This window comes from Cucurbita pepo, chromosome 7, assembly GCF_057944985.1.
Source record: "Cucurbita pepo subsp. pepo isolate OVF chromosome 7, ASM5794498v1, whole genome shotgun sequence".
Classification (NCBI taxonomy): domain Eukaryota; kingdom Viridiplantae; phylum Streptophyta; class Magnoliopsida; order Cucurbitales; family Cucurbitaceae; genus Cucurbita; species Cucurbita pepo.
The window spans coordinates 9,174,859-9,200,177 of record NC_141804.1 but is presented as its reverse complement, the minus strand read 5'-3'; the positions used below and the strand labels follow the sequence as shown (position 1 = coordinate 9,200,177).

The following is a 25,319-nucleotide window of genomic DNA, read 5'->3' as shown; positions in this document are numbered from 1 at the left end:
CCTTTAATAAAAAGGGCAAATATGATAACCAAGGCAAATATATGAATGGTCAACTATCCTTAACACTATCCCATTTGTAACTCTCGATGGAATGAAAAATTGATATTTTTGACATGTCTATTTAATCTGTAGGCTGTGAAATCTTCACAGGGACTCGCCTCGAATGGGGTGAAATTTTTTTCATTTAGATGAAGAATGAGAGTCAAAGATTTCTTGTTGTTAGCTAAATGAGGCGTGAGACGAGATTATATTTCTCATCCCAGTTCTTACCCTCGACCTCGACCAAATTTAGTTTAGTTGGTTGATGATATGAAATAGCAATGTCCTTTCTTCGTATATTGTTTGGTATTAAAACTTTCTCGATGCCTTTGATTTTGATTTTGTATCCACAATCGACCCATGCCCAAGTTATATTTGTACTAAATAACGAGAGAATCACAAGGGAGGAAGATCATTGGATTGCATGAGTATCTACAACACTCGAGCAAATGAGAGATACATGAATGAACCAATACCACGTTTGAATGAGAGTGATCTTGAGGATATGATGACTGAGAAAGACTTAAAAGTAAAAGAAAGTTACTGCATATACTAACAATGTGCATCTTTCTTTTCAGTGGCTCAATCATAAGAATTCCATAATTAAACGAGCTTTACTTGAAGCAATTTTATGTTCGGTAACCTCCTAAGAATTTTTCTAGAATGCACGTGAGTGAGGGCAAACCATGTTGGTCTGTGGGGATAAGTCTTCACTCTTAATAAGCAAAGAGTAGGTAATGTGATCATGTCACGAGGAAATGTCGAGGCCATCGGGTGTTGAATTAAGATTTCGAATCTTGATCCAGATCTTGGGCATGAGTCGTTACATATCATAGCGATACCTCTCACAACAAGATGTGAACAAACCAAAGTGAAAGTTGGTGGCCATGTGATACCCGAGTAAAGCAAGGATACATGAATGAACTGAGACCACATCCAAGTAAAAGCAATTTTGAAGCTCGGATGACTAAGAATGACCTGAAGAAATGAAAGTTACTACCTATACCATTGAAAAATTGCAATCGATCTCGACGTTCACCTGTTGTGTCGACGTTGAATCAAACAAATACGGAAATAGTGAGGTGGGTTCGCGCTGACCTAAACAAAATGTTAATCATCAGAGTTCGAAATATAGTCATATTTCATTTGAGGTTGAAAATTCATGGGTGTTCATCATACACCGAATTGTATGCTTGAATCAATGTAATCATTCGTTCATGAGAAGAAAACTTGGAAATGTCAAAGGAGAAAGCCATTATCACTCTCTTGCAAGGCTGCAACAGCCTCAACAAGCTTCGAAAGATCCACGCCCATGTTCTTGTTAGCGGCCTCCGCCATCACGTCGCCATTAACAACAAGCTTTTGAACTTCTGTGCCATCTCCGTTTCAGGTTCCCTTGCTTATGCCCAGCTTCTCTTCCATCAAATGGAGTGCCTACAAACCGAAGCCTGGAACTCCATCATCAGAGGCTTTGCGCAGAGTTCATCTCCCATTGACGCCGTTGTTTATTACAATCAAATGGTTTGTGCCTCTTTCTCTTCCCCTGATACATTCACTTTCTCATTTGTGCTCAAAGCATGTGAAAGACTCAAGGCTGAGCGTAAGTGTAAAGAAATTCATGGCACTATAATCCGCTGTGGTTATGATGGGGATGTTATTATTTGTACCAATCTTGTCAAATGCTATGCTGCAATGGGGTCCGTTTGTATTGCCCAACAGGTGTTCGACGAAATGCCTGTGAGAGACTTGGTTGCTTGGAATGCTATGATTTCGTGCTTTTCCCAACAGGGTTTGCACGGGGAGGCATTGAAAGTGTACAATCAGATGAGAAGTGAAAATGTGGATGTAGATGGGTTTACCCTTGTTGGTTTGATTTCTTCATGTGCTCATCTTGGAGCCTTGAATATTGGGGTTCAGATGCATAGATTTGCTCGTGAAAAGGGTCTTGTAGAGAGTCTTTATGTTGGAAATGCGTTGATAGATATGTATGCTAAATGTGGTAGTTTGGATCAAGCCATTTTTATCTTTGATAGAATGCATAGGAAGGACATATTCACTTGGAACTCAATGATTGTTGGGTACGGAGTACACGGTCGAGGGACTGAAGCTATATTTTGCTTCGAACGGATGTTAGAAGCAAGAATGCAACCGAACTCTGTCACGTTTTTGGGTTTACTTTGTGGATGTAGTCATCAAGGCTTAGTTCAAGAAGGTGTTAAATATTTCAATTTGATGAGCTCCAAGTTTAGGCTAAGACCTGAGGTTAAACACTACGGATGCCTCGTGGATTTATACGGTCGAGCTGGGAAGCTCGAAAAGGCACTTGAAACTATACAGAATTCATCACCGAATGATCCGGTTTTGTGGCGAATCTTACTTGGCTCTTGCAAAATCCATAAAAATGTGGGTGTAGGAGAAATTGCCATGAACAATCTCTCTGAGCTTGGAGCTACCAATGCAGGGGATTGTATATTGCTGGCTACGATCTATGCCGGAGTGAACGATACAGCTGGTGTTGCGAGTATGAGAAAAACGATCAAGAGCCAAGGGATAAAGACTAGCCCAGGTTGGAGTTGGATTGAAATTGGGGAACAAGTTCATAAATTTGTGGTTGATGACAAGTCCCATCGTGATTCCATTGAAGTTTATGAAAAGTTGAGGGAAGTTCTTCATCAAGCTTCCTTGTTTGGATATGTAAGTGATGCAGAGACTTTGAAGACTTCCTCTACATATCATAGTGAGAAACTTGCCATTGCATTTGGATTGGCAAGAACTGCAGATGGGACACCGATACGTATCGTTAAAAACCTTAGAGTTTGCAGAGATTGTCATTCGTTCATGAAGGCTGTCTCGGTGGCGTTCGACCGAGAAATAATCGTTCGAGATCGGGTTCGGTTCCACCATTTCAAGGGTGGCCAATGTTCTTGCAATGACTACTGGTGAAAAGTGAACAATGTACTTTCAGTTCTGCAACCATTCACAAACCTGCTGCAGCATGATGAGTTTATGTAATTACTTGGGCGTTCTTGGAAATAGATATGGTGTTCTTTCACCATGAAGACTGCATAGCAAGCACAAACTTACCACAACGAGGACGCTTTACAGGTTTGAATTAAATTGGTTATATCATAATTTTAGTTCGGGATTGTGATGTCCCACGTTGGTTGGGGAGGAGAACAAAACATCCTTTATAAGGGTGTGGAAACCTTCCCCTAACAAACACGTTTTAAAGCCTTGAGGGGAAGCCCGAAAAGCTAGACACCGGACGATGTGCCAGCTTTCTCGCTGTTCCTCGAAGGGGGTAAGCACGAGGCGGTGTGCCAATAAGGACGCTGGCCCCAAAAGGGGTGGATTTGGTAGAGTCCCACGTTGATTAGAGAAAGGAACGAGTGCCAACGAGAACGCTGGCCCTGAAGGGGGGTGGATTGTGATGTCCCACGTTGGTTGGGGAGGAAAATAAAACACCATTTATAAGAGTGTGAAAACCTTCCCCTAGTAGACGCGTTTTAAAGCCGTGAGGGGAAGCTCGGAAGGGAAAGCCCAAAGAGGACAATATCTGCTAGCGATAGTCTGGGCCGTTATAGTGATCTTTGAAGTTTGTGTCTATATGGTCTATGAAGTTTCAAAATTTTCTAATGAGTTCCTAAACTTTCAATTTTGTTTATGCTATATGTCACAATCTTCGTGACAACGATGAAGATAGAGGAGCAAGAACAAGGATGGGCAACGAAGGTCAATGAACGTTCAATGATGAAGAAGATGAAAGAATAACGAGAACGGGCAATGAGTTTGTGAAAGTGTGAAAATTTAGATTATTTTAATTTTTTTTTAACAAACGTTAGAAAATGTTTTAATAATCATCTCGACGTTCTTTTCACGTCTAACATTAATGTTTATGGAACAAAAGAAACAAAACATATCAATAGCAAAATATACTCGAAAAACTTCGAAAATGAAGTAAATAGACATTGCATACAAATATTTATAACTGATAATAAAGTATTTATTTTATTTAAATGACCTGTGTCGTTGAGAGTTTGAATCTCTTCGATCGAGAACGTCTACTACAGACCAGGATGCTCATGGACGAGCTAACATGAAATAAAAAACACATTCGATAACGTAGGGTAGAATCATAGGTGAAAAAATGGATTAAAAATTTAAATGTTTAGATGAAAAAAAATAAAAAAAAATGCTTAATAATTTTAGTGGGAATAAATAGCGGGTATTAAAAAAACATTCTCCTAACGTCCAGTTTGGCCAATCTTACCGCTCCTCCAATCTTCATCTTCCATGCCCGATCCGACGTCGGACTTCAGATCGATTCGCTCGTTTCAAGTTCTTCTTCCTCTGCATCTCTAATTCTTTCCCTCTCGATTCGTTTCGAAATTCAGCACTTTCGAAGCTCTGAGGGAGAAACTCTTTGGCAGTTCCTGAAAATTCAGCACAGGGAGGGGAGCGCCACGGAGACGGACGGAAGTGGTGCCAATCGCTTTTGGTTAGTGAATTTAATCATAATTTCGTTTTGTTCGTTTCTATGCCATTTTTTTTAATCATGAGTTGAAAGACGATTGGAAATGGGAGAAGTATCTGTGATGGAGCTGTTCTTCTCTCGTTCTCTTTCTTTCTTCCCTTTTTTTTTTTTTTCTTTTTTATTTGGTGAGATTATAGTTGGGTGTGATTCTGTCGCAGGAGGAAATAGGGAGGTCCAGATTCCGATCAGGGTTTAATGAAATTCGTGTCTGATTGGAGGAACGTTGAGTGTGATTCGAGGAGAGTGACGAAGCGGGAGTTGGAAATCACGTGGCGCTATTGGACCAGTGAATGCATTTCGACCCCATAATTGCTATTGAAATTTACCCATTTAGGGAGCTGTATAATTTTTAATCAGGCAAGGTTCCCTCTTCTTTCCATTTGTTGAAGGAGGAGGAGGAGGTGAAAGAAGAGAATCGAAGATGTTTAAGTTCTTAAAGGGAGTGGTGGGTGGATCTGGGTCTGGACTCAAAGATCTGCCCTACAACATCGGCGATCCGTACCCATCAGCTTGGGGCTCCTGGACTCATTTTCGCGGCACCTCCAAGGTATGTTTTTTAAGTGGTCGCTTGGACATGAACATGATTTAACTTCGGCATTCCGGATTGCTGAATTGTTGTTTGTTCAATGCTAAATGATTCGTACTGAATTTTGGAATTGACGAGGCTTGTTCTTGTATTGGGGAATTGTCCATCCTTTTCATAGTTGGCTTCTAACTGTTCAGGTCGCTGGTGTGTGGTAGCCTATTTATGGGATGAATTTGCATTGGTTTACATTTGACAAATTTGAGTTTTCTTGTGTTTTGGTTTTCATTGCTCAACCTTTCCAGCTTGTGCGTTACGAGGTAGCGAAATGAACTATCAAAATTCTTCTACGTTGAAATGAAACCATGCTAGCTGAGGTTCATACGCTTAAAAGGAAATGAAATGTAAATCTGGCTGTACATTAACTTGCCTTGCATGATGTTGCCAAACTCTTCTTGTTCTTCCCTTTTCTTTGGAATCTTAAACACGTTAGTTAATTATGAAATGCCCTTTATATAGTTCCTATATAAGAAAAATTTAAATAAGACAGTCTTAGTAAAATAGTGACTTACCAGATCCCAGCGTGGGTTATGGGTACGACTTTATTTGAATAGGATTTGTTCTATTGGTTGTAGTAGAACTGTATCTTTGAGTTCTAGGAAGGAGGTGGGATAATGAATTCTTATGGAAATGGTTATATGAGGTTCTCATATTTTTATAACAACGCGGAGGCTTTCAAAAGTAGTGGCTTTAGGATATAAGTGTTTTATTTTAACTGGTCATCTGCTATTCTTTTTCTTCATAGAGTAACAATTTTTTTAGATTCGTGAAATTACGAAGGAGAAGCTAATGACAATCAGCCAAAGAGGAGTGTGTCTGCAATGAAAGAATCAAGATATATGAATCCTTCCACACAATTGGCGATGTAAAAATGAAAACATCCCAGATTCTTACATTGCTTTTTCTTTAGATATTGCAGCCTGGTTGGTAAAACATTTGGAGCAATAAGGAAAGGGTGATGTCAGAACAGCTTTTGAAGTTGATAGAAAATTATTTATTCTTGGTTTCCCTAAAATCCTGCCATGTCTTCCTTGTGCATGGCAATCTCCAATCATGTTTGCTGTTTAGTCTGATGTGAGCCAATAGCAGCCTGGAACTGTATACTTGCTTTTGTTAGGATCTGGAGCTGGGATTTTTTTGCGGAGTTTCAATGAGAAATCTTGTGGAGGATTCATAATAAAAAGGTTGAAGGGAACAAACTCATTCTTTTTTCTAAAGACAGACATCAGGATGGGAAGATCTTTGAGTCTTTGGGATAAAGTGCTATTTTTCACTTTGTGGTGGTCAAAGAGGGTTAAAATTTTAGATTTGTACTTACATTTGCTTCCATTTATGCTGAATGGAGATTTTTTTTAGTTAGAGGATTTTTCATCATTTTTTCTTGTAATGATTCTTTTTATATGATTTTTTTTTGTCCAAAAAGAGGCTTGCTGTATTCTCATATTCTCCTATCCAAGGGTTATTCATCCTATGCATATTAGAGATCGTTTGCTAGCTGGTTTATATGACATCTGTAGAGATGATATTTGAATCTATTTTCGAATTTTGTTGGTCTAACCAATTGCATTTTTGTTCAATTTAAAACTCCTATTTGAGGTGTATTTTGGACATTTTCCTTGTCAAGCGGTTTGCAGCTTATATGTATATTTTATGTCGTCTTTATAATCTTATGAAATTTTCATTTAAAGTGAAGTTGATGTAAGATTGGTTTCACTTTCAGGATGATGGGTCTCCAGTATCTATATTTTCTCTATCAGGTAGTGATGCACAAGATGGACATTTGGCTGCAGGTCGCAACGGTGTGAAGCGGCTACGAACTGTAAGCTGCAATGCCTATTGTTATGGATCTAATGCATACAAATGAGTTTTTTTTTTCCTTTTTTTCTTTTTTCTTTTACTAAAAAACCAAGCTTTCATTGAGATCAAATGAAATAATACAAGGGGGCTACAAAAAGATCCACCCTCAAGAGGAGCCCAATTAACACAAATGAGATTATTTTGTGTCTATTTATAATTTGGATGGCTTTTGTGCTATATAAACTCTATTTTTGTGGATTTTGATCCTTCTTTTTAAACAGTTGATGATATTGTTGCAACTTTGCTCATTAATAATGTAATGTTATACCAAAAATGTCATGTGTGTGGTTGAGTCTCAGTTGTATGGGCGAAAAAGTAATTTTCAATAACAAGCAATCTACTTCCCTCTGTCTGCTTCAACTTACGTGTTATGTTCCTAGTTTTACTTCATTTTCCTCTTCATTTATACTAGGGATTGATAATTTCTCTTGGTTCATCCATAGAATCTAACATGTGACTTTTTAAAGAAACGTCGACAGAATGATATCGACATTAATAGTCAAAATCTGCAATTTTATTCAGGTTAGGCATCCAAATATTTTATCCTTTCTTCACAGTACTGAGGCTGAAACTATTGATGGTTCTGCTTCCAAGATTACAATTTATATTGTTACAGAACCTGTTATGCCATTGTCTGAAAAGATCAAGGAGTTGGGTCTAGAAGGTACCCAAAGGTATAAGCAATCCAACCAGCAATATCCAATTTTGGTTTTTACATTCGGTTAACATGTTTTTTTTGTTCTGTTTTGTCATTCATTTTTCAGAAGGGGTAAAAATTTTTGTTTTGAGCTTCTAAAATGATCTGCCTTTAGTAGTTTTATGCCTTGGAACTGAATGCTAGTTATTGATCTTTAAGAAGTTCAAAATGTGACAACGACAAGGTATTTTTCATGTTATGAAATGCATCGTTTGTGGAACAGATTTGTCTATTTATCATCAAAATAAGATTGCCCAACTCTTGCTCAAGGAGCCCTCTGAAAATTTCTATTGGAGGATTGAAAATCTTATTATATTTGCTTGAAATCACTTATGGCACAAACTGTCTTCCTTCAAGGAAATCTCCACTACTATTTTAATAATGTAAAATTTTGAGCTTGATAGCCATAATATAGATTTTTACCAGTAGCAAACTTTTCATCTTGATACTGCTGCTATCTAGATTCAAAACTCTTATGCTACAAGATTTCATATTTGGAATATGGTATTGGCTTTCACTTTTTGTAAATGCAAGTGTGGTATATTTTAGTCATTGACATTGTTCTGAATTTAAAATGTGAACTTATTTAATATCAATCATGATAACATAAAAATTATTCAATGTATTGAACAATATATTTTTAAAATTTTAATAAAGGAAAGATACACTTTTAGTTCTTGAGGTTACATTTGAGCGATTGTGGCTTCAAATTCAATATTCTTCCCCTTGAAGCTTGTGATAATCTCAATTTTAGTTTTTCCCGTTAGCATTTTTGCTCACTGTTGTAAATTTTGGTTATGTTGGGCTGATTGGACAATTTGTTTATTATTTTTAAGCCAGCTAAACATTATATATATAAATATATTCTCACAGCCTAAGAAGCATGAATATGGACACGACATGACACAATGTGTCAATTTCAAAAATACTAGGTGGCTCAAACAAGCTAGCAAGAATCTTGGAGGCTCGAACCAACCCTGAAAACTTGAAAAACACAAGAAAAGTAAAAAGCCTTGAAACATAACAAGAGCGAAATTGTCAGCAAAACACATGGGAACCTTTGCAGACTGCTATCTGAGAGCCAAGAGATCATAAACTTTAACCAATGCTGAAAAGATTAATCAGGCAACCAACCAATCAGGGCTGAAAAACATGAAAGACGAACCAAAACATCAAAACCTCAGCGAAGACAAAACAAAGACCATATGCTTTAAGAAATGATGCGAATTTGGAGGGTGGAAGAGACTTTTTGTCCCAGTCCTAAAATAATATGTCAAAGGCTTTAGAATAAGAATCTTTGAAAGCACCATCGTCCTTGTTGAAATCCAAAAATGAAGGTTCTCGCATTGCTCATGCTTACCTTGGAGTATGCATTAGAGGTGGCGATGTCACCACGTAAAGGAGTAATAAATGCCCAGTCAACCCTACATAACTAAAAGTTTACGGCAATGACCAAAAATGTTGACGATGAGACTAGAATGGAGATCATCCCAAACCCCAGTGGTAAATATGTCGAGTTTGGAAACGAGGAAAGGGCCTATGTGAACTTCTTTGATAATGTTCTTTACCCTGCTCTATCTTGTTGTATATTGAATTCTCTCTTTCATTCCTATAACTTTTCTTTCTTTTTTCCAATTGGAGAAGGTTATTGTAACTCCTTTAAATTGGGGTCTTTCTTTTATTCTTTTATTTATTATTATTATTTTTTTTTTTGTGTATACTTAATACATCAATGAAATTGTTTCGTATAACAAAATGTTGAGTTTGAAACCTTATAGACCCAAATGCAATCGAAGTCAGACCTTAAGGACCAAAAGTGTACATTTGTTTTTTAATAAATTTGTCTCTCAAAGTCCGTTCAAATGCTTTTAGGAACATGTCATGTCTGTTCTGTGTTCATATCCATACTTCTTAGGAGATAGTCTATCTTTTTCAGTTTTTGTGTTTGATGTTGCTGCAAAATAGTCTTTTAAGTATATTAATGATGGGTTTGAAGCCGTCTGTTAGTTTTCTTCTTCCATGGGCTCTCATCACAGCAGTTTTATCGAGAAATGGTTTGATTAGTACTTTGGACTATGGTATTTTTCAAGTTCCACATTGAAGATTATCCATATGTTGGCTTCATTGCAGTTCGTATAAGGTCTGGTAGGGATGGAATTCTCCAGCTGTTCTTTGGTTGGTTGTTTTGTTAGTTCCAAGTTTTGGGTTGTATATTTTTCTTAGCTTTTGGTTTTTTTTTTTTTGGTTATCTTGTATTTTCTCGATTCTGGATTGAGTTTTTTTTTTGTTGACTCAGTGTATTTTTTTTATTCAATCAATTAAAATTTGTTCTTTTCTAAACAAAACAAAAACAAAAACATTCCTGACAAACTCATTCTTCCTCCGGAATACATCCGTTACTGGCAGGGATGAGTATTATGCTTGGGGTCTGCATCAGATAGCTAAAGCTGTGAGCTTCTTAAACAATGACTGTAAACTTGTAAGTATTTTGATATTTTGCATCTGCATATTAATTATGCTAATATTCTATGTGGTCAAACCATCTCTTCATTCTCACATTTGAATTGGCCCTGCCCCAGTCTGCCTCCCCTGCTCCCTTTCAAGTTTCAACTTTTTAACTAGCTAAATCTCCAACAGGTTCATGGTAATGTTTGCTTAGCCAGTGTAGTTGTAACTCCAACCTTGGATTGGAAGCTCCATGCTTTTGACGTGCTTTCTGAGTTTGACGGGAACAATGAATCTTCCAGTGGGCAAATGCTGGTAATAGTATCTCTTGACGTTTGGAGTTTTGTGCGTGGATGTTTCCTTATCTTTTCTATTGTGTTCCCCATGTTATGTTTATGAGCTGGAATTAAGAAGCAAAAGGTGAAAATTAATACTGAAAGCCTCCTTAGTTGTGAGATGTTTTAAAGAACTTAACATTGACTTTTAGTAGATGATATTTTATAATATAAATGGTGGACTGTCAAATTGAATGCTACTGAGGTCTCAGTCTCAAAACTGAAGTCTGTTTAATTGACACTGTACCCTAGTCAATCGGTAATGGATGCTTTCTCCATCAAAATAGATGTGGCATGAATCGATGGCCATTATTGACATCTTGTGTCTTTGTTCTGCCTTTTGGCTTTCGATTACGTAGGAATGCACAAGGGGTTTATTTTAGATTTTCTCTTTAATTCGTAACCAAAAAGCTATTGTTTGTACAGAAGGTACAACAATTATAATAATATGTTAAGAGGGTAAGATGTTCCCCGTACTGTTGATGTAAAAGCAGATTACAGAAAAAATTCCGCCTAGAATATTTGGAAGTGAAACAAAGATTAAATATCAAAGGGCTCTCTTTCTACTAGACCAACTAAAAGTGAGGAATTTAACTCTAGGCGTACCAGTCCTAACAATTTAAAGCTAGGAAATCTTTCATTGTGGCACTTGCAACAGATAAAGATAGTCATCCTTTGCTTTCTTTTAGGTCCTCTTATTGCATTCAATCTTGGATTTCTGTGTTGGTAACTTGGGTATTTTCTTCAGCAATATGCCTGGCTCATTGGATCCCAATATAAACCGATGGAACTGGTGAAGTCTGACTTGTCTGTTATTAGAAAATCCCCCCCATGGGCCGTTGATTCTTGGGGCTTGGGTAAGTATTGGTTATTCCTACTGTTTGGGTTGCTTATTTATTGGTTTTTTTCAATGAAGGAATTATAGTATCCTGTTGTGCTTTAGTAACCTTGTAGGAATTCTTGCTTTGTTAGTTATTGACAATATATGCAATTTAAAGGGAAGAGTCCTTGATGCTTGAAAATTTAACATTTGCAAACAAATTAGCAAACTTTGATTAGGAGTATGAACAAAAATTTCCTGCTTGGGAGCGTGTTCGATTCTCATTATTGACATCTTGAGTATGAGCACAATCCTCTGCAACAGAACGTCAACAAATAAAATATATTGTGAATATGTTTTTTATTTCCTTCAGAATACTGAATTTTTGTACTGGCAATGGCATAATACCTACATGCTAACCACGTTCTTGTTTCAATATTTTGCAATCTGACGGCTCCCTGGATTCCTATTCTAATATAATGGATGCTTCTCAATCAGTTTGCACTCCTGGTGTTGTAACCAATAGAAGTTATAAATTTAAATCCTTTGGTATCAGGAAAAATCTATATGAACTTGTGCAAAGGGGAAATGGTATTGGAAACAATATTGGCTAATGTAGTGGTTCTGATAAATGTAGAAGATATTTTGACACTATTATCATACATACATATCTTCTCACATTGTTATCATACGTTTACTTTCACTTGCAGTAATGTTACTTTATTTTTGTTGATAGGTTGTCTCATCTATGAACTTTTTTCTGGTTTAAAGTTGGGCAAAACAGAGGAGCTGCGAAATACTGCTTCCATTCCCAAGGTTTCTATTCTTATTTGAAAAATGCTCATGGGATGTTGATTTTTCTCTTATTCTTTTTTCTCAAAGATTTTCATTCCTCACAATCAACTGTATGCTATACTTTAGCTTTAAACAATTTGTTCTCATGTTTTCTCTCTTTCGATTCTATGTCTGTGCACCAAAATACTTTGGCAAGGTGAAAAACAATGTTGTTTAGGAGGAAACGCTGATGAAGAAGTCTCTTTCCTCAATAGATGTGTAATGGAATGATCTAGGGAGTTGAAAGGTTGCTTCTAACACCTATAACTGAATCCCTTGTACTTCGACATTGTCTTTTTAATAAAAATTGAGGTTTCGTTGGAAAGTAAATGGAAAAAAATGCAAGGGGCATACAAAAATAAACCCATCCCTCGAAAGGAGCCAAGGTAAAGACGAGGGCTCGAATGAAGCAAGATCAAATGCAACCAGTAATTACAAAATTCCTTATGCATTGTTTTGGTTTTCATGATCAAACATAACCACCTATGATTCTAGAATGTTTATGTTACTTCCTCGGGAACATTAATTGGGATCTTTCGAAAGCAAGTCAGTTTTTGCTAGTATGTGTCTTTGTGTCCTCTGCTCTATTTGGTATACAAATTCATGTTGCTTTTTAACTTGCAATCTCACTTGATTGCTTTTGAATATTGAGGGATTTGTGGCATACAAATTCATTTTACTTTTTAATTTGCTCTTACTTGATTGCTTCTGAATCTTGAGTGATTTGATTTCATTCGTGGATGTGTCTGCCAGTCTTTACTTCCAGATTATCAACGGCTATTGAGCTCTATGCCTTCTCGCAGGTTGAATACATCCAAGCTTATAGAAAACAGTGGTGAGCTTTCTTATTAACATGTAATTATATATTTGAATTACCAGAATGCACTTTGCATCATTATGGCCTAATTAAAATCGTTTTGTAAATACTTGGATATTAAAGGCCTATGGGAATGTGAGCTGTAGAAAGGTTAGAAATATCATTTTCTATTTTTAAAAATGAAAAATGCTTTAAATTTATTCAATAATTTTCTTTAGGAAGCTTGTGACGCATCAAAAAAGGAGGGGGTTGAAAAAATCCATGGTAGCATTGGACATTAGCATCCTAAATCATAATTGGTATTAAAAAAACTCAAGTACTTAATTTATTTATTAATATTTAATCAGGTGTTTTAAAATTTATTTTGAAGCAATTTATTAAGCAAAATGTTGTTAAATTTAATTTAATTTTATACAATTAATTAATTTCTAAAAAAGACTAGATTTTTATGATAAATAAATAAAAAATAAAAATTTCTTTTTATATTTCTCATTCCAACATCTAATACAATTATTATCTTCTTTCCAAATATCTTATTCTCAAACTTCATATTTACTTTTCCATCTGTTAAATACTCTATGCTTTCTGAACACTTTTATCTGCGGTCTTTTTAGTAGCTATTTTTAGATGTCAATAGACTGTACCACTTAGTGTATAAACTGAACTTATGATTTGTTTAAAGAAGAAAAAAGAAAAGAAAAAGAGAGAACTATTGAAAGAGAAGTACAAATAAATCCCTAATAGTTATCTAAAATGATATGTCATGGTTTTTTCTGGGTGAGACAGAGATATAACATCCAAAAAGGGTCCAAAATTCGGGCCAACAACTGAGAAAGTACTCAAGAATATGGGCCCCTTATTCACAGGGAAAGGCTGAACACAAACCTTCCAATATAAGTGGATGGTAAAAGTAGAATAAAGTCTTAAGAACTTGTGAAGAGCTCTCCAACTTTGGGGCTGATTCTGTCTCCTTTTATTAAAGAGAAACAAGAATTTCTCCATTATTAGAAACTTACGAGAAGAACATATAGTAATAACATCCTTTCCTTATAAAACTGCCAAAATGAATTATTAAAATGGCCATCCAGTTCCAACTACAAAGTTGTTCAGGTAATCAAAATAACAAAGAATTGATCAGTAGATCATCATGCATGCCTCTCCCACACTTCTCCTTGTACTTTTCAGTTTATTTTTTGTATTTAGGTTTAAAATTATATATCATGTATATTTTATTGCACTCGTGTCTCATCATTTGAAAGTTATTTTCTTTTCAGTCATTTTTCTTTTTACATTTCTTATTAGTCTATCTTCTATTTTTTTTTTCTTTCATTTTAACTTTCTGCTCTTGCGTTTATTGATTAATTTGCTATCTATGAATGATAGAATATTTTCAAAATAAGTTGGTCGACACTATACACTTCATGGAAATTCTTAGCCTAAAGGATAGTGTTGAGAAGGATACCTTCTTCCGCAAGCTCCCAATTCTAGCTGAACAACTTCCTCGTCAAATAGTACTGAAAAAGGTGACTTCCAAACTACAGTATTTGTTTTCTTGATGTGCATCGTAAGTATCTCATTCTTTTGTTATTTTACAGTTGCTTCCGTTATTAGCTTCTGCCCTTGAATTTGGTTCAGCTACTGCCCCTGCCTTGACCGCACTGTTAAAAATGGGTTCTTGGCTTTCAACTGAAGAGTTCAATGCTAAGGTTAAACCAAAGTTGAATTATTATTTCGTTTAAGTTTTTGTTTGTTGATCTTTTACTTTTATCTGTCATGAGTTTGATTCTGGTCCCTTACTTTTTTGTTGACTCGGGTTTGGCCTCTATGATGTTCAGGTTCTACCTACGATTGTGAAATTATTTGCTTCCAATGACCGAGCTATCAGAACTGGACTCTTACAACATATTGATCAATTTGGAGAATCATTGTCTTCCCAAATGGTTGATGAACAGGTATGACATCAGTGATAATTATTGCATCTACAGATAAGGAAACTAGTTTATGTTGTTGAGGAGAAAATGATGTTGGATGAGTATTAGATGATTTTTCCACTACCAATTGAAAATATATTAATTTACATTTGAGCTTGATTTCAAAAACAAAACTAAGATTCTGTATAGGGATGCAATCCTTTCTCTCTCTTTTTCTGAAAATTTGCTAGGAATGAGCAGAAGGCAGAAGAGTTTTTTACTATAAGGTGAATAGTTTTCCTATACATTTTGGATGCGATTGTTGTTGAAATTTCCTATCAACCTATTGTTAGTTGTTACTAAGAGCTTCGTAAGAACTTTTTACTTTTTATTTTAATCAATTAGAGATCAGTCTTTTTCAAGTCCTTCGGACATGGATGAAATTAAATCTGCTTCTTTTATATCTTTCGTATTTTCACGTTACTTTGTATCTCTATGCGTACATGTATAGAATAACACACGATGGTGGGCACCTGCTCTCACACTATGAATGCTTCAATGGGGGTTGATTAGATGCTTATGTGATGCAGGGAGGGAAATATTGTATTTTATATTTCTGAGTTTGGCTGGTTATGTTAATGGCATGGCATATTTCATCTGAAAATTTTACAATCTCACCTTGTTTTACTTAGGTCTATCCTCATGTTGCCAATGGGTTCAACGACACATCTGCTTTTCTTCGTGAATTAACTCTTAAATCCATGCTTGTTTTGGCTCCCAAGGTATGCATGTCATTTTTTACTGTTCTTAATGTTTCTCAATAATATTTTAAAATGATAATAATTTCTTTTTTCTTTCGGTAAGGAACTTGAGACTTCAGAAATGAGCAATCAAACAAAAGAAACAACCTATGGCCACATGGACCTGATGTCTTTATACTAGGAACAAGGCTTCTCGTTCTTTTTAGGAATCACACTTGTATGAAGAAACAATGAAAGAATACAAGAACAAACAAGAAAACGAGTGAAACTAACATTAAAAGAGGCTTCAATTGAGCAAAGTAAGAACTAAAAGGTAATTACTAAAATCTTTGTACGCTGAGGCCTAAAGAGAGGTTTTAAACCTTAGAAGGGACCAAACCTCCACCTTCTCAGTTTCTAGTATAGCCCATAAAAGTTGCTGCCAAACAACCATGCCTTTCCTCTTCGCAAGTCTCTCTCACCCTACACCAATTCCCCCACCTCATGTTACCTAACCATGTGACTCAGTGGAGCTCGACCATCTTCAGGTAGCATAGACCAATGATACCCCACTTCCTCTTTGTTCTTCTCAATCAATTGTAAGGCTTTTTCCATCTATGGAAATCAAGGACTTCACATCATTGAATCATTGAGAGACTGTTCCTTCACCCATACCCTAAAATTTGACTCTCACTCTTGGCTGATCTCTTGTTTCATATCTCTCATCGACTTCCCCTTAACCTAAAGTACTCCGCAGAGAGCCAAATTGATGAATATGTGCTTTCGGTTGAAAAAGTACCCAATCGTAAAGGGCATTGTGTTGAGATAGCCAAACTGGTGTGAATTGAGACTTAAATAAGATTATCCCACCAATTGACGAATTCAAATCTGGTTGGAAGATGTTTTAAACCTTTTTTTAAAACCCTCCACCACCACCATCCCCCATTAATGCCAAAGGTTTGTACAAGGTGGCGTTAAAGGCTAATCATTGTTTGAAGATTCCTCAAACCTCTACCCCACCATAAATTTTGGCGACCGAACTCCCATCAAAGAATACTCCTTTGTCTGATTTTTGCTAAATTTTATCTGGAAAGGGCAATCATTCTTTATCAGCAGCACCTACATGATGACTCGTATGAGATTGTTAGAGCTTTGCAACACGTGGCCACTGATCTTGGCTCCCTTAGCCCACTCCAACCAAATAAATTTCTCCTAGATGTGAAAACAAGTAACAAGGATGTATTTTGTGCAATATTAAGGGCCGGTACAAGGTGGGTTCATATTAGGTGAAATTTGAACCTTGGAGCACAGAGGCCTTCCATAGAGACCAGGTTCCATCATATGGGGATGGATAGGGTGCAAAACCTCTCATTCGACAAATTGTCCTTGGAGATCTTCAAGCAAATGGGTGATTTATGTGGTGGTTTTGTGGAACATCTTAGAAGACACTATCGAGAATGGACATGATGGATTTTTGTTTGAAGATTTAAAAAAAAAAAATATATATATATGGCTTTGTGCTTGTCGTTTTTCATTTCTGTTGTCCTCATTTGCCCATGTGGTGGTGCATATTGACCTGTTTGTCAACTGCGACCTTCACATCAGATTTGATGCTGGAATTCATGGGCAAATTCCCAACTGACACGTCTTCTACCCTTACGGTTTAGATCAGATGAGAGGATCTTTATTTAATCAAGTTGTGAACCATTTACTAATAGAAACTAGTATCTATATTACCTACCTAGCTTACGGAAACCAACTATTTTACCCTCTAATGGCTTGCTTTTAACTAACTAATGTTACGGCCTACTAACCATTGTTCCTTTAATGGCTAGGTTACAACCTTCTAATTGCAAAATAACTAACATGTCCACCCACATCATTTCATCCATCTAAAATGTAATTACACCTATACAAAGTGGTCTGAGTTTACCATAGCATGCACTTGGAATGCCCATGAGGTGTTGTAAGGTGTGTTGAAGGTTATGAGTTAACGGAGGTCAGTTGCTCCGCCCAATGCCAAAACAGTGAAAACGTACTGCTTTCTTCAAAAACATAAAACTTAATAGTTAGATACCAAATGGCTCCTAAGTTTTCTTAAAGAAAGACGCCTGTGTTCTTATCTGAATTCTAGTTGAATTAGTAAAAGTAGGGAAGAATACATGCCACCGAATCCAGAAAATTTGAGGCCAGGGTATTTCTTGAGGACACTTATTGTTTTTCTGTCATCTTGAATCGTTGGACGTGCGTTAATATTTTGGCTTATCTTTCTTTTTTAATGTCTTCATGATGGTTTCAATCAATAATTGTCTTATTTCTTGTTATTTATGGAGTTTTGAGATTATCTGAATTGGTATGGCAGCTTTCTCAACGGACTATTTCCGGGTCATTATTGAAGTACCTTTCAAAGTTACAGGTACTGCTTTAGCCATTTGTTGCTAGAATTGTTTTTTTCTTCCGCTATTCTGGTTGGTGTATGTGCAACTATCTATTTTTCTTGACGATCAGTCCCAAAGAGCCCTTTACATTAAAATGGAAAATATAAATAAATCTCTTGGCCAAAACACCACTAACTAACTGAATATCCTATACAGCTTTTCTATCTTTATCCTTGTCCTCACGGGACAGAATACTATTCTGTTTGTAACATAAAAAATAGGTCCTACCTTTACAAGCTTGGACACACAAAATATGCTTCTTTTATTTCCTGGATAACTAAATCCATTAAATAGGCTTAGATTCCTCTCAGCACACATAAACCGAGTTGGAGGTTTGACTTTCCTACCACTCCAGTATTGTTATTCTTTTGTATTATTAACTGAGAACGTTTCTGAGTAAATATAGGTTTTGGGGTCTTCCTTTCCTTTTGTTTTATAAATTTCATACATCAATCAAATTGTTTCTTACAAAAATAATAAATTATTTACTGACAACATTTCTGAGTCCTACAGGTTGATGAAGAAGCAGCAATCCGAACAAATACGACCATATTACTTGGGAACATTGCAAGTTACTTGAATGAAGGGGTGGGTATCTCTGTAAAGCTGCTTGCTGATTCACTCAAAACCATCAGTCAACAATCTTGATGTACTTAATTTTTAGTGATATTTTTCTTTCTTACAGCTATGTTTGGTAATAGTACTAGTGTTTCTTGGTATTTAAAATGCATGCTCTCTTTGTCCTTTATTTCGGATCACTTTTCCTCTTGTTCTTTGTTATTTGATGATCATCTTGATATGATTTTGATTTTTTTATATTTCAACAATGCTCATGTTGTATCTTTTTTTTTTTTTTTTTAACATTTAAACGTATATTAGTCTTTTACTGGAATAGCATCTTTGCTTTGGGTATCCAGGAAGACTTAAGAGATTCATTTCATTCGCTTTTTCTAATCATAAGAAACTGGGATTCATGGTCATAAAGTTTGGGATATTCTGGTTTGGGCTTTATTTAATGCTGCCAGTTGTTTTTTAAATGTACACCTGATCCACTCTTCATAGTCGTATCATCATTTTACAGATGTTGTAATCCAGTGGTGAACGATTTTTTTTTTTTTTTTTTTTTTTTTTTTTCTATTGAAATAAAATCTGATTGAGTTAAAATCTAAATGCAGACAAGGAAGAGAGTTTTAATTAACGCTTTCACTGTCCGTGCACTGCGTGATACATTTTCTCCAGCCCGTGGTGCAGGTATAAAATTTGTAGCCCCTTTTCTTCTCTTTTCTGTTTGCCATATTAGGTCCATCCAAGTGTCTCGATTAAAGGACTTCCTTACATATTATACTTTAATTTCTCAGAGATTTAGTGTTGACTGCCCAATAAATGACGTTATCATGACAGGCATCATGGCATTATGTGCTACAAGTGGATATTATGACAGTGCAGAGATTGCAACTAGGATTCTTCCTAATATTATTGTGCTTACTGTAGATCCTGACAGGTGTGTTATGATGTTCAACATTTTCAATACATTTTCTTATCCTCCCACCCCCACCAAAAAAATAAAAAAATAATAATGCACATCTCGCCATGCACTTGAAATATCCTGCTTTTTTACATGCCTTGTGTTGATTTTATCAACACTCTTGAATAATTCGGTGTTTTGCATTAAGAAGCCACAAACTTGGTTAGCTCATATACTTATTGCTTGAGGTGAATCAGGAGCTTGCATAGCGATATTTAGAAACAATGTTCTTGTGTTATATAAATTATTTTCTTTTTCTTTCATTTTTTTTATATCGAAAGCTGAGCCTTCATTTTGAGAAAAGAAAGAATATAAAGAACTAAAATGTCCAAACACAACTATAAACACAAAGGAGTTGAAAAAAAGTTAATCAACTACTTGAAATAACTTCCTTCATTCCTAGTTCAGTGATGATTTTATATTTCTTTGGAAAATATTTTCACCCTTCTGACTTGTTATACATTATATAGCACGGCATAGCAGACACCTTATGTAGTGGAGAACATGAGAGACAGATGGCTCTTCTAATAAATTTTATTATTGGACTAGTACATGTGGACCATTTCTACTTGTTTCTCAAAATTGGGGATTTTGTTAATTTGCTCTTTTTCCTTTGTATCTGGAATAAATCGTCTCATTTTGTTATTGACTTATAATCATAATATCTATCATTTTACATCATTTCTATATTCATTAATATCTTTCATTTCGTACTTCTCTGGTTGATAGTGATGTTCGATTGAAGTCCTTTCAAGCAGTTGATCAATTCTTACAGATATTAAAGCAAAACAATGAGGTGTGTTAAATACACATTTAGCTCAAGACCTCAAATCTTTGCTTTGTTAGTCTTTTATAGTTTCTTGTTACTTAAGATTTTACATTCCTGGGCATAGATTAATGATACTAATAACTTCATAGATTGTCTGATACCAGTTGCTTTCATATATTTGCTCAATTGCGTTTGGAAAACCAGTTGAGCTGCTGCTAGTGAGAGACAGCTAGTGTTTTTTGTTTTCTTATAACCCAAAATAACTCTCTCTCTCTCTCTCTCTCTCTCTCTCTCTCTCTCACACACACACACACACACACACACACACACACACACACACACACACACACACTCATAAATTCCCGTACATATGCTGTCTTTGTAATTATTAGATGCAAGAATAAAAGTTTTCTATTCAAGAAGAATACAGTGACACATAGCTTGCCTATTTCTGGAAAAGCAAAAAATAAAAATAAAAAATAAAATAAAAAAATAGGACTCCGTGTTAGTCAAATACTGGTCAACTCTCTAATAATGGAATGTGTTTTGTTGACATGTCTCCTACGGTTTATTCTAGGAAATGTCGGGAGATACAGCTGCATTAGGTTTGAACATCCCGTCTCTACCAGGAAATGCTAGTTTGCTCGGGTGAGTTCGTTTGAATATTACAATTGAAAATAATTATAATCATTTGTCTCTGGATTTCTTATGTGATGTGTAAAGCATACGGTCAAGTCACTTTTATGGTTTGTTTTTATGCTATTGTTGTATTTTCTGTTCAAAGTTTCTTGTATCTAATACGTCACTTAATGAAAACCTTTGGTTATGCATAGAAAACACTTTATACTGATATTGACTGTCTTATTGTGATTAGGATAATATGTCACTTGTGAGATCCCACATCGGTTGGGGAGGAGAACAAAACTTCCTTTATAAGGGTGTGGAAACCTCTCCCTAGCAGACGCGTTTTAAAAACCTTAAGGGAAAGCCCAAAGAGGACAATATCTGCTAGCGGTGGGTTGGGCCGCTACAAATGGTATCAGAGCCGGACATCGGACGATGTACCAGCGAGGAGGCTGATCCCCGAAGGGGGGTAGACACGAGGCGGTGTGTTAGCAAGGACGCTAGGCCCCGAAGTGGGGTGGATTGTGAAATCCCACATCGGTTGGGGAGGAAAACGAAACACCCTTTATAAGGGTGTGAAAACCTCTCCCTAGCAGATGCGTTTTAAAAACTTTGAAGGAAAGCTCGAAAGGGGAAGCCAAAAAGGACAATATGTGCTAGCGGTGGACTTAGGTTGTTACACCACTGACGTGGTAATTTGTAACACTATCAAAAGTAGATTGATGTTATCGTTGTCACAGGTTTTTGCAATTTCAAATTATTGGCCATAGATACACCGCGAAATATGTCATCTCTGCTCAAAATCTGACCCCACCAATCTATTATCCACCCTGATCTCGTATATGTATGCAGATGGGCGATGAGCTCCTTAACTCTAAAAGGAAAACCCTCTGAGCATGGTTCTACCGCTCCTGTAAGCTCTAATGCACCTTTGGCTGCTACAAGCTCTGATTCCACATTAGGTACATTATATATCTTGAAACTTTTCTTTGAATTTATGCATACGTCTTTCATATTCCTCAGCCATGCTAGTGTTTTTTTCATGGTGGCTGGTGATGGATATGCCTCTCATATTTGTAATTTCTTTGAACTCTATGAGAAAGGGCGTACATCTATTTTGAAGTCATTTAGAATGGTGTTTTTCTTATATTTTTTATAATGATAATATAGAATGGTGCTTTATAATGATAATATAGACTTATTGGTGTATTGTTGTAATATCCCACGTTGGTTGCGAGGACACCCTTTATAAGGGCTAGGAAACCTCTCCCTAGCAGATACGTTTTAGAAACCTTGAGGGTAATCTCGAAAGAGAAAGCCCAAAAAGGACAATATCTGCTAGCCGTGGAAAACATAGCAAGGATGAGTACCGGTTCCGCTGTGTAACTCTGAAAGACGCGTTTTAAAGCCTTGAGGGGAAGCCCAAAGAGGACAATATCTGCTAGTGGTAGGCTTGGACCTTTACAATTGTATTAAATTTTTTCTTGATTTTATTTGCTTCCAGTTGAAAACGCTCCAACTACCTCACCTATAAGGGTAAGCTCGAGTTTCGATTTAACTGAACAACACGCAACTGAATCCCCTACATCGACTGATGGTTGGGGCGAAGTTGAAAATGGAATTCATGATGAAGATGAAAATGAGAAGGATGGGTGGGACGAGTTGGAACCGCTCGAGGAGTCTAAACCGTCTCCAGCTCTTGCCAACATTCAGGCTGCTCAAAAACGACCTGTATCTCAAATTGTGTCACAAACAAAACGACCAAGTAATGCCATTGTCATTCTTGCTTTCTAGATCATAGCTCAACTTCATAATAATAACTTATTTCAGTTCATTCAGGTTCAAGTTCGGGTTCAAGAAGTACACCCAGGCCAGCTAAAGAAGACGACATTCTGTGGGGTTCCATAGCTGCCCCTGCTCCAAGAACTGGTTCAAAATCATTGAAAGTAAAAGCAAGCACAACTATTGACGACGATGATCCTTGGACTGCCATCGCCGCTCCCGCACCAACGACTCGAGCTAAGCCATTGTCAGCTGGTAGGGGAAGAGGAAACAAACCCGCTGCTCCAAAACTAGGTGCACAACGGATAAACCGAACATCGTCGACAGGTATGTGATTACATATAGTACAAATCAAAAAAGAAAAAAAAAGATTTCAAGATTCAAATTGCCTGCAAATTGGTCAATCCCCTCCATGAGCTGTTTCATCATAGTTTGATATGCAATATCTTTCTTTTTCCTTGTTCAAGGAATATGATTTTGACATTTTCAAGATGTAATAAATTTATTATTCTTTTTATTAGATTGTAATAAATCTTTCATTTCATACAAATATATACTCAAAATATACTCAAAATATACCCAAAATAGATCAAATAAGCAATGAAATTAGATTTGTCTCAACTATAGTTCAACTCTTGTATTTCTCATATTACAAAATTTATTATGTTTGATTTATGTGTAAGCACCAGGCATGAATACATAACCGAAGGTCGAAACGATACCAATCCCGAAGTGTTATTAGTATGAGGACCAAAATAATAGTCGGAGAGTCTTAATATTTGAGGGTTCTTCTCTTTGAAAAAGAAAATTAATACGAACAATTAGATCGGTCTAAAAGATGCTTTCATTGTGAATCTGTGTGACAAGTGTGTAATTATTATTGTCTAACTTAAGATATGCTTATTGGGATCTATGTATTAATGAGCTGGAATTGTCGGGTATTTGTGCAAATTGGTATAATCCATGTAATTATAGATATAATAAAAATGAAAAAAAAAATCAATAATAATTATAAATATAAGAAAGAACCCTTTTTTTTTTTTTTTTTTTTGTAATCTTCATGATGCAATTTCAAGCTCGATTTTTGGTTACACACCCTCAATTTTGAGTGAAATAAATACCGTGACTTCGATCTTTTTCAACAAAATCATCATGTATGTATATATATATATAAATATCATTTTTGCATTGGAAACCTAAAAACCAAATCTTATGAATTAAATGGGGATAAGTTATGAATCTACAACTCACACCACAGGATCAATAAAATTTATAGTGAGGGATCAAGCCCCTCGATCCTCACGATCTCAAAAATGCTTGTTGACCTCCTTAATATTTATCACGTTTTTTCTTTTTTTCGATTCTTTTATGAACGAGAATTTGATTTAAGGAATCTCTCCAATTATTAACCATATGTTTGAGTCATTTAAATGATCCAATTCAAAACTATTTAAAAATTAAATTTATATAATTTATTTTCAAAAGTTAAATTATTGCTTGATTTAAGTGCTTTTAAACTCTTAAAAAAAAGTAATTTTTTTATAAAAAAAATATGATTTAACAAAAAAAAAAAAAAAAAAAAAAAATCAGAAATTTTATTTTTGCCACATCAGCATATATTTTCACTATTGTTAAATGTTTGACACGTGTCTAATATTTTAAACATAAGTGATGTGTCATGTGTCTTGCTTCGTGAATCACGACGCTCTTTCTTTATACATTTATTTATTTATTTATTTATTTATTTATTTATTTATTTATTTATTCATTTTTAAAGCAATCTTTGCCTATTTTTTTATTCATGGAATAATGAATATGGGCAGTGAAAACATTTATTATAATAAATAAATAAATAAAATAAAATAAGAGATGACAGAAATTTATCGACTGTTGCTCATTTTATTTTTCTATTTCGATCGATCTCTCATTTATTGATCTGTTTAGATCCGTTTTTGGCTTATCGATCATTTGACATGTTGATCTGTTTAGATCGACATGTTGTTAGCTTGTTGATTTTTTTTTATAGATCGACAGCTGGCTTGATGATCTGCTTGGATGATCATTCCTTAGACTGTTGATTTTCTTGAACGATTATCGTAATCTTGAAGTCTTGTGATCTTTAGAGCATTTTTTATTTTTTATTTTTAATTGTTTGAAGATTCTTCGTTGAATGTGTTTAGGTTAAATTAATTTCCGTTCTACTTTAATTTAGAATCGGTGTAAATTTGTAATCTAAATTTGCTCATTTTAAAACACTTTATTTAAGTCATATCATTTTTTAGTTCTACAAATTGTAACTTATTCTTTAGAACAAGATGTTTAAAGATAACATGAACAATAGGGGAGCTCGACATAGCGGGCTACGAACTTTAAAACAAAAGATGAACAATAACCGTGAGATCCCACATCGGTTGGAGAGGAGAACGAAACATTTTATTCTTTTATAAATGTGTGAAACCTCTCCTTATTACCGGACACGTTTGGGAAACTCAAAAGGGAAAGCCCAAAGATGACAATATCTGCTGGCGGTGGGCTTGGACTGTTACAAATGGTATCAGAGCTAGTTATCG

At 35.6% G+C, this 25,319-nt stretch overlaps 2 protein-coding genes across 3 annotated transcripts; both read left to right on the top strand.

Annotated features, from left to right (window-relative positions):
- The first annotated feature begins 1,141 nt into the window (after positions 1-1,141).
- LOC111798374 (Pentatricopeptide repeat (PPR) superfamily protein) lies at positions 1,142-3,914 on the top strand. The gene is made up of 2 exons (XM_087125243.1): positions 1,142-3,144; positions 3,739-3,914. The coding sequence occupies exon 1, from the start codon at positions 1,276-1,278 to the stop codon at positions 2,980-2,982; it is 1,707 nt and encodes a 568-aa protein (XP_086981369.1). The 5' UTR covers positions 1,142-1,275; the 3' UTR covers positions 2,983-3,144; positions 3,739-3,914.
- A 359-nt stretch (positions 3,915-4,273) lies between these two features.
- On the top strand, positions 4,274-23,299 carry LOC111798373 (uncharacterized). Of its 2 annotated transcripts, none has more exons than XM_023681467.2 (22): positions 4,274-4,537; positions 4,732-5,120; positions 6,877-6,975; positions 7,536-7,687; positions 10,117-10,189; positions 10,348-10,470; positions 11,239-11,347; positions 12,047-12,126; positions 12,898-12,979; positions 14,345-14,484; positions 14,557-14,667; positions 14,797-14,913; positions 15,564-15,653; positions 17,974-18,027; positions 18,563-18,637; positions 19,225-19,300; positions 19,451-19,550; positions 20,304-20,370; positions 20,921-20,991; positions 21,820-21,929; positions 22,472-22,732; positions 22,798-23,299. In XM_023681467.2, the coding sequence occupies exons 2-22, from the start codon at positions 4,995-4,997 to the stop codon at positions 23,082-23,084; spliced, it is 2,403 nt and encodes an 800-aa protein (XP_023537235.2). In that variant the 5' UTR covers positions 4,274-4,537; positions 4,732-4,994; the 3' UTR covers positions 23,085-23,299. The 2 variants fall into 2 exon arrangements, with proteins under 2 accessions (XP_023537235.2, XP_023537236.2); XM_023681468.2 differs by having other exon boundaries at positions 4,275-4,537; positions 22,807-23,299.
- Positions 23,300-25,319: the final 2,020 nt, after the last annotated feature.

Excerpts from the sequence above, each read along its gene's own strand:
- LOC111798374 (XM_087125243.1), top strand. The coding sequence starts at position 1,276 with ATGTCAAAGGAGAAAGCCATTATCACTCTCTTGCAAGGCTGCAACAGC.
- LOC111798373 (XM_023681467.2), top strand. The coding sequence starts at position 4,995 with ATGTTTAAGTTCTTAAAGGGAGTGGTGGGTGGATCTGGGTCTGGACTC. Across the intron at positions 14,668-14,796 it reads CTGAAGAGTTCAATGCTAAG|GTTCTACCTACGATTGTGAA; the intron begins GTTAAACCAAAG and ends TATGATGTTCAG. Across the intron at positions 15,654-17,973 it reads TGCTTGTTTTGGCTCCCAAG|CTTTCTCAACGGACTATTTC; the intron begins GTATGCATGTCA and ends TTGGTATGGCAG.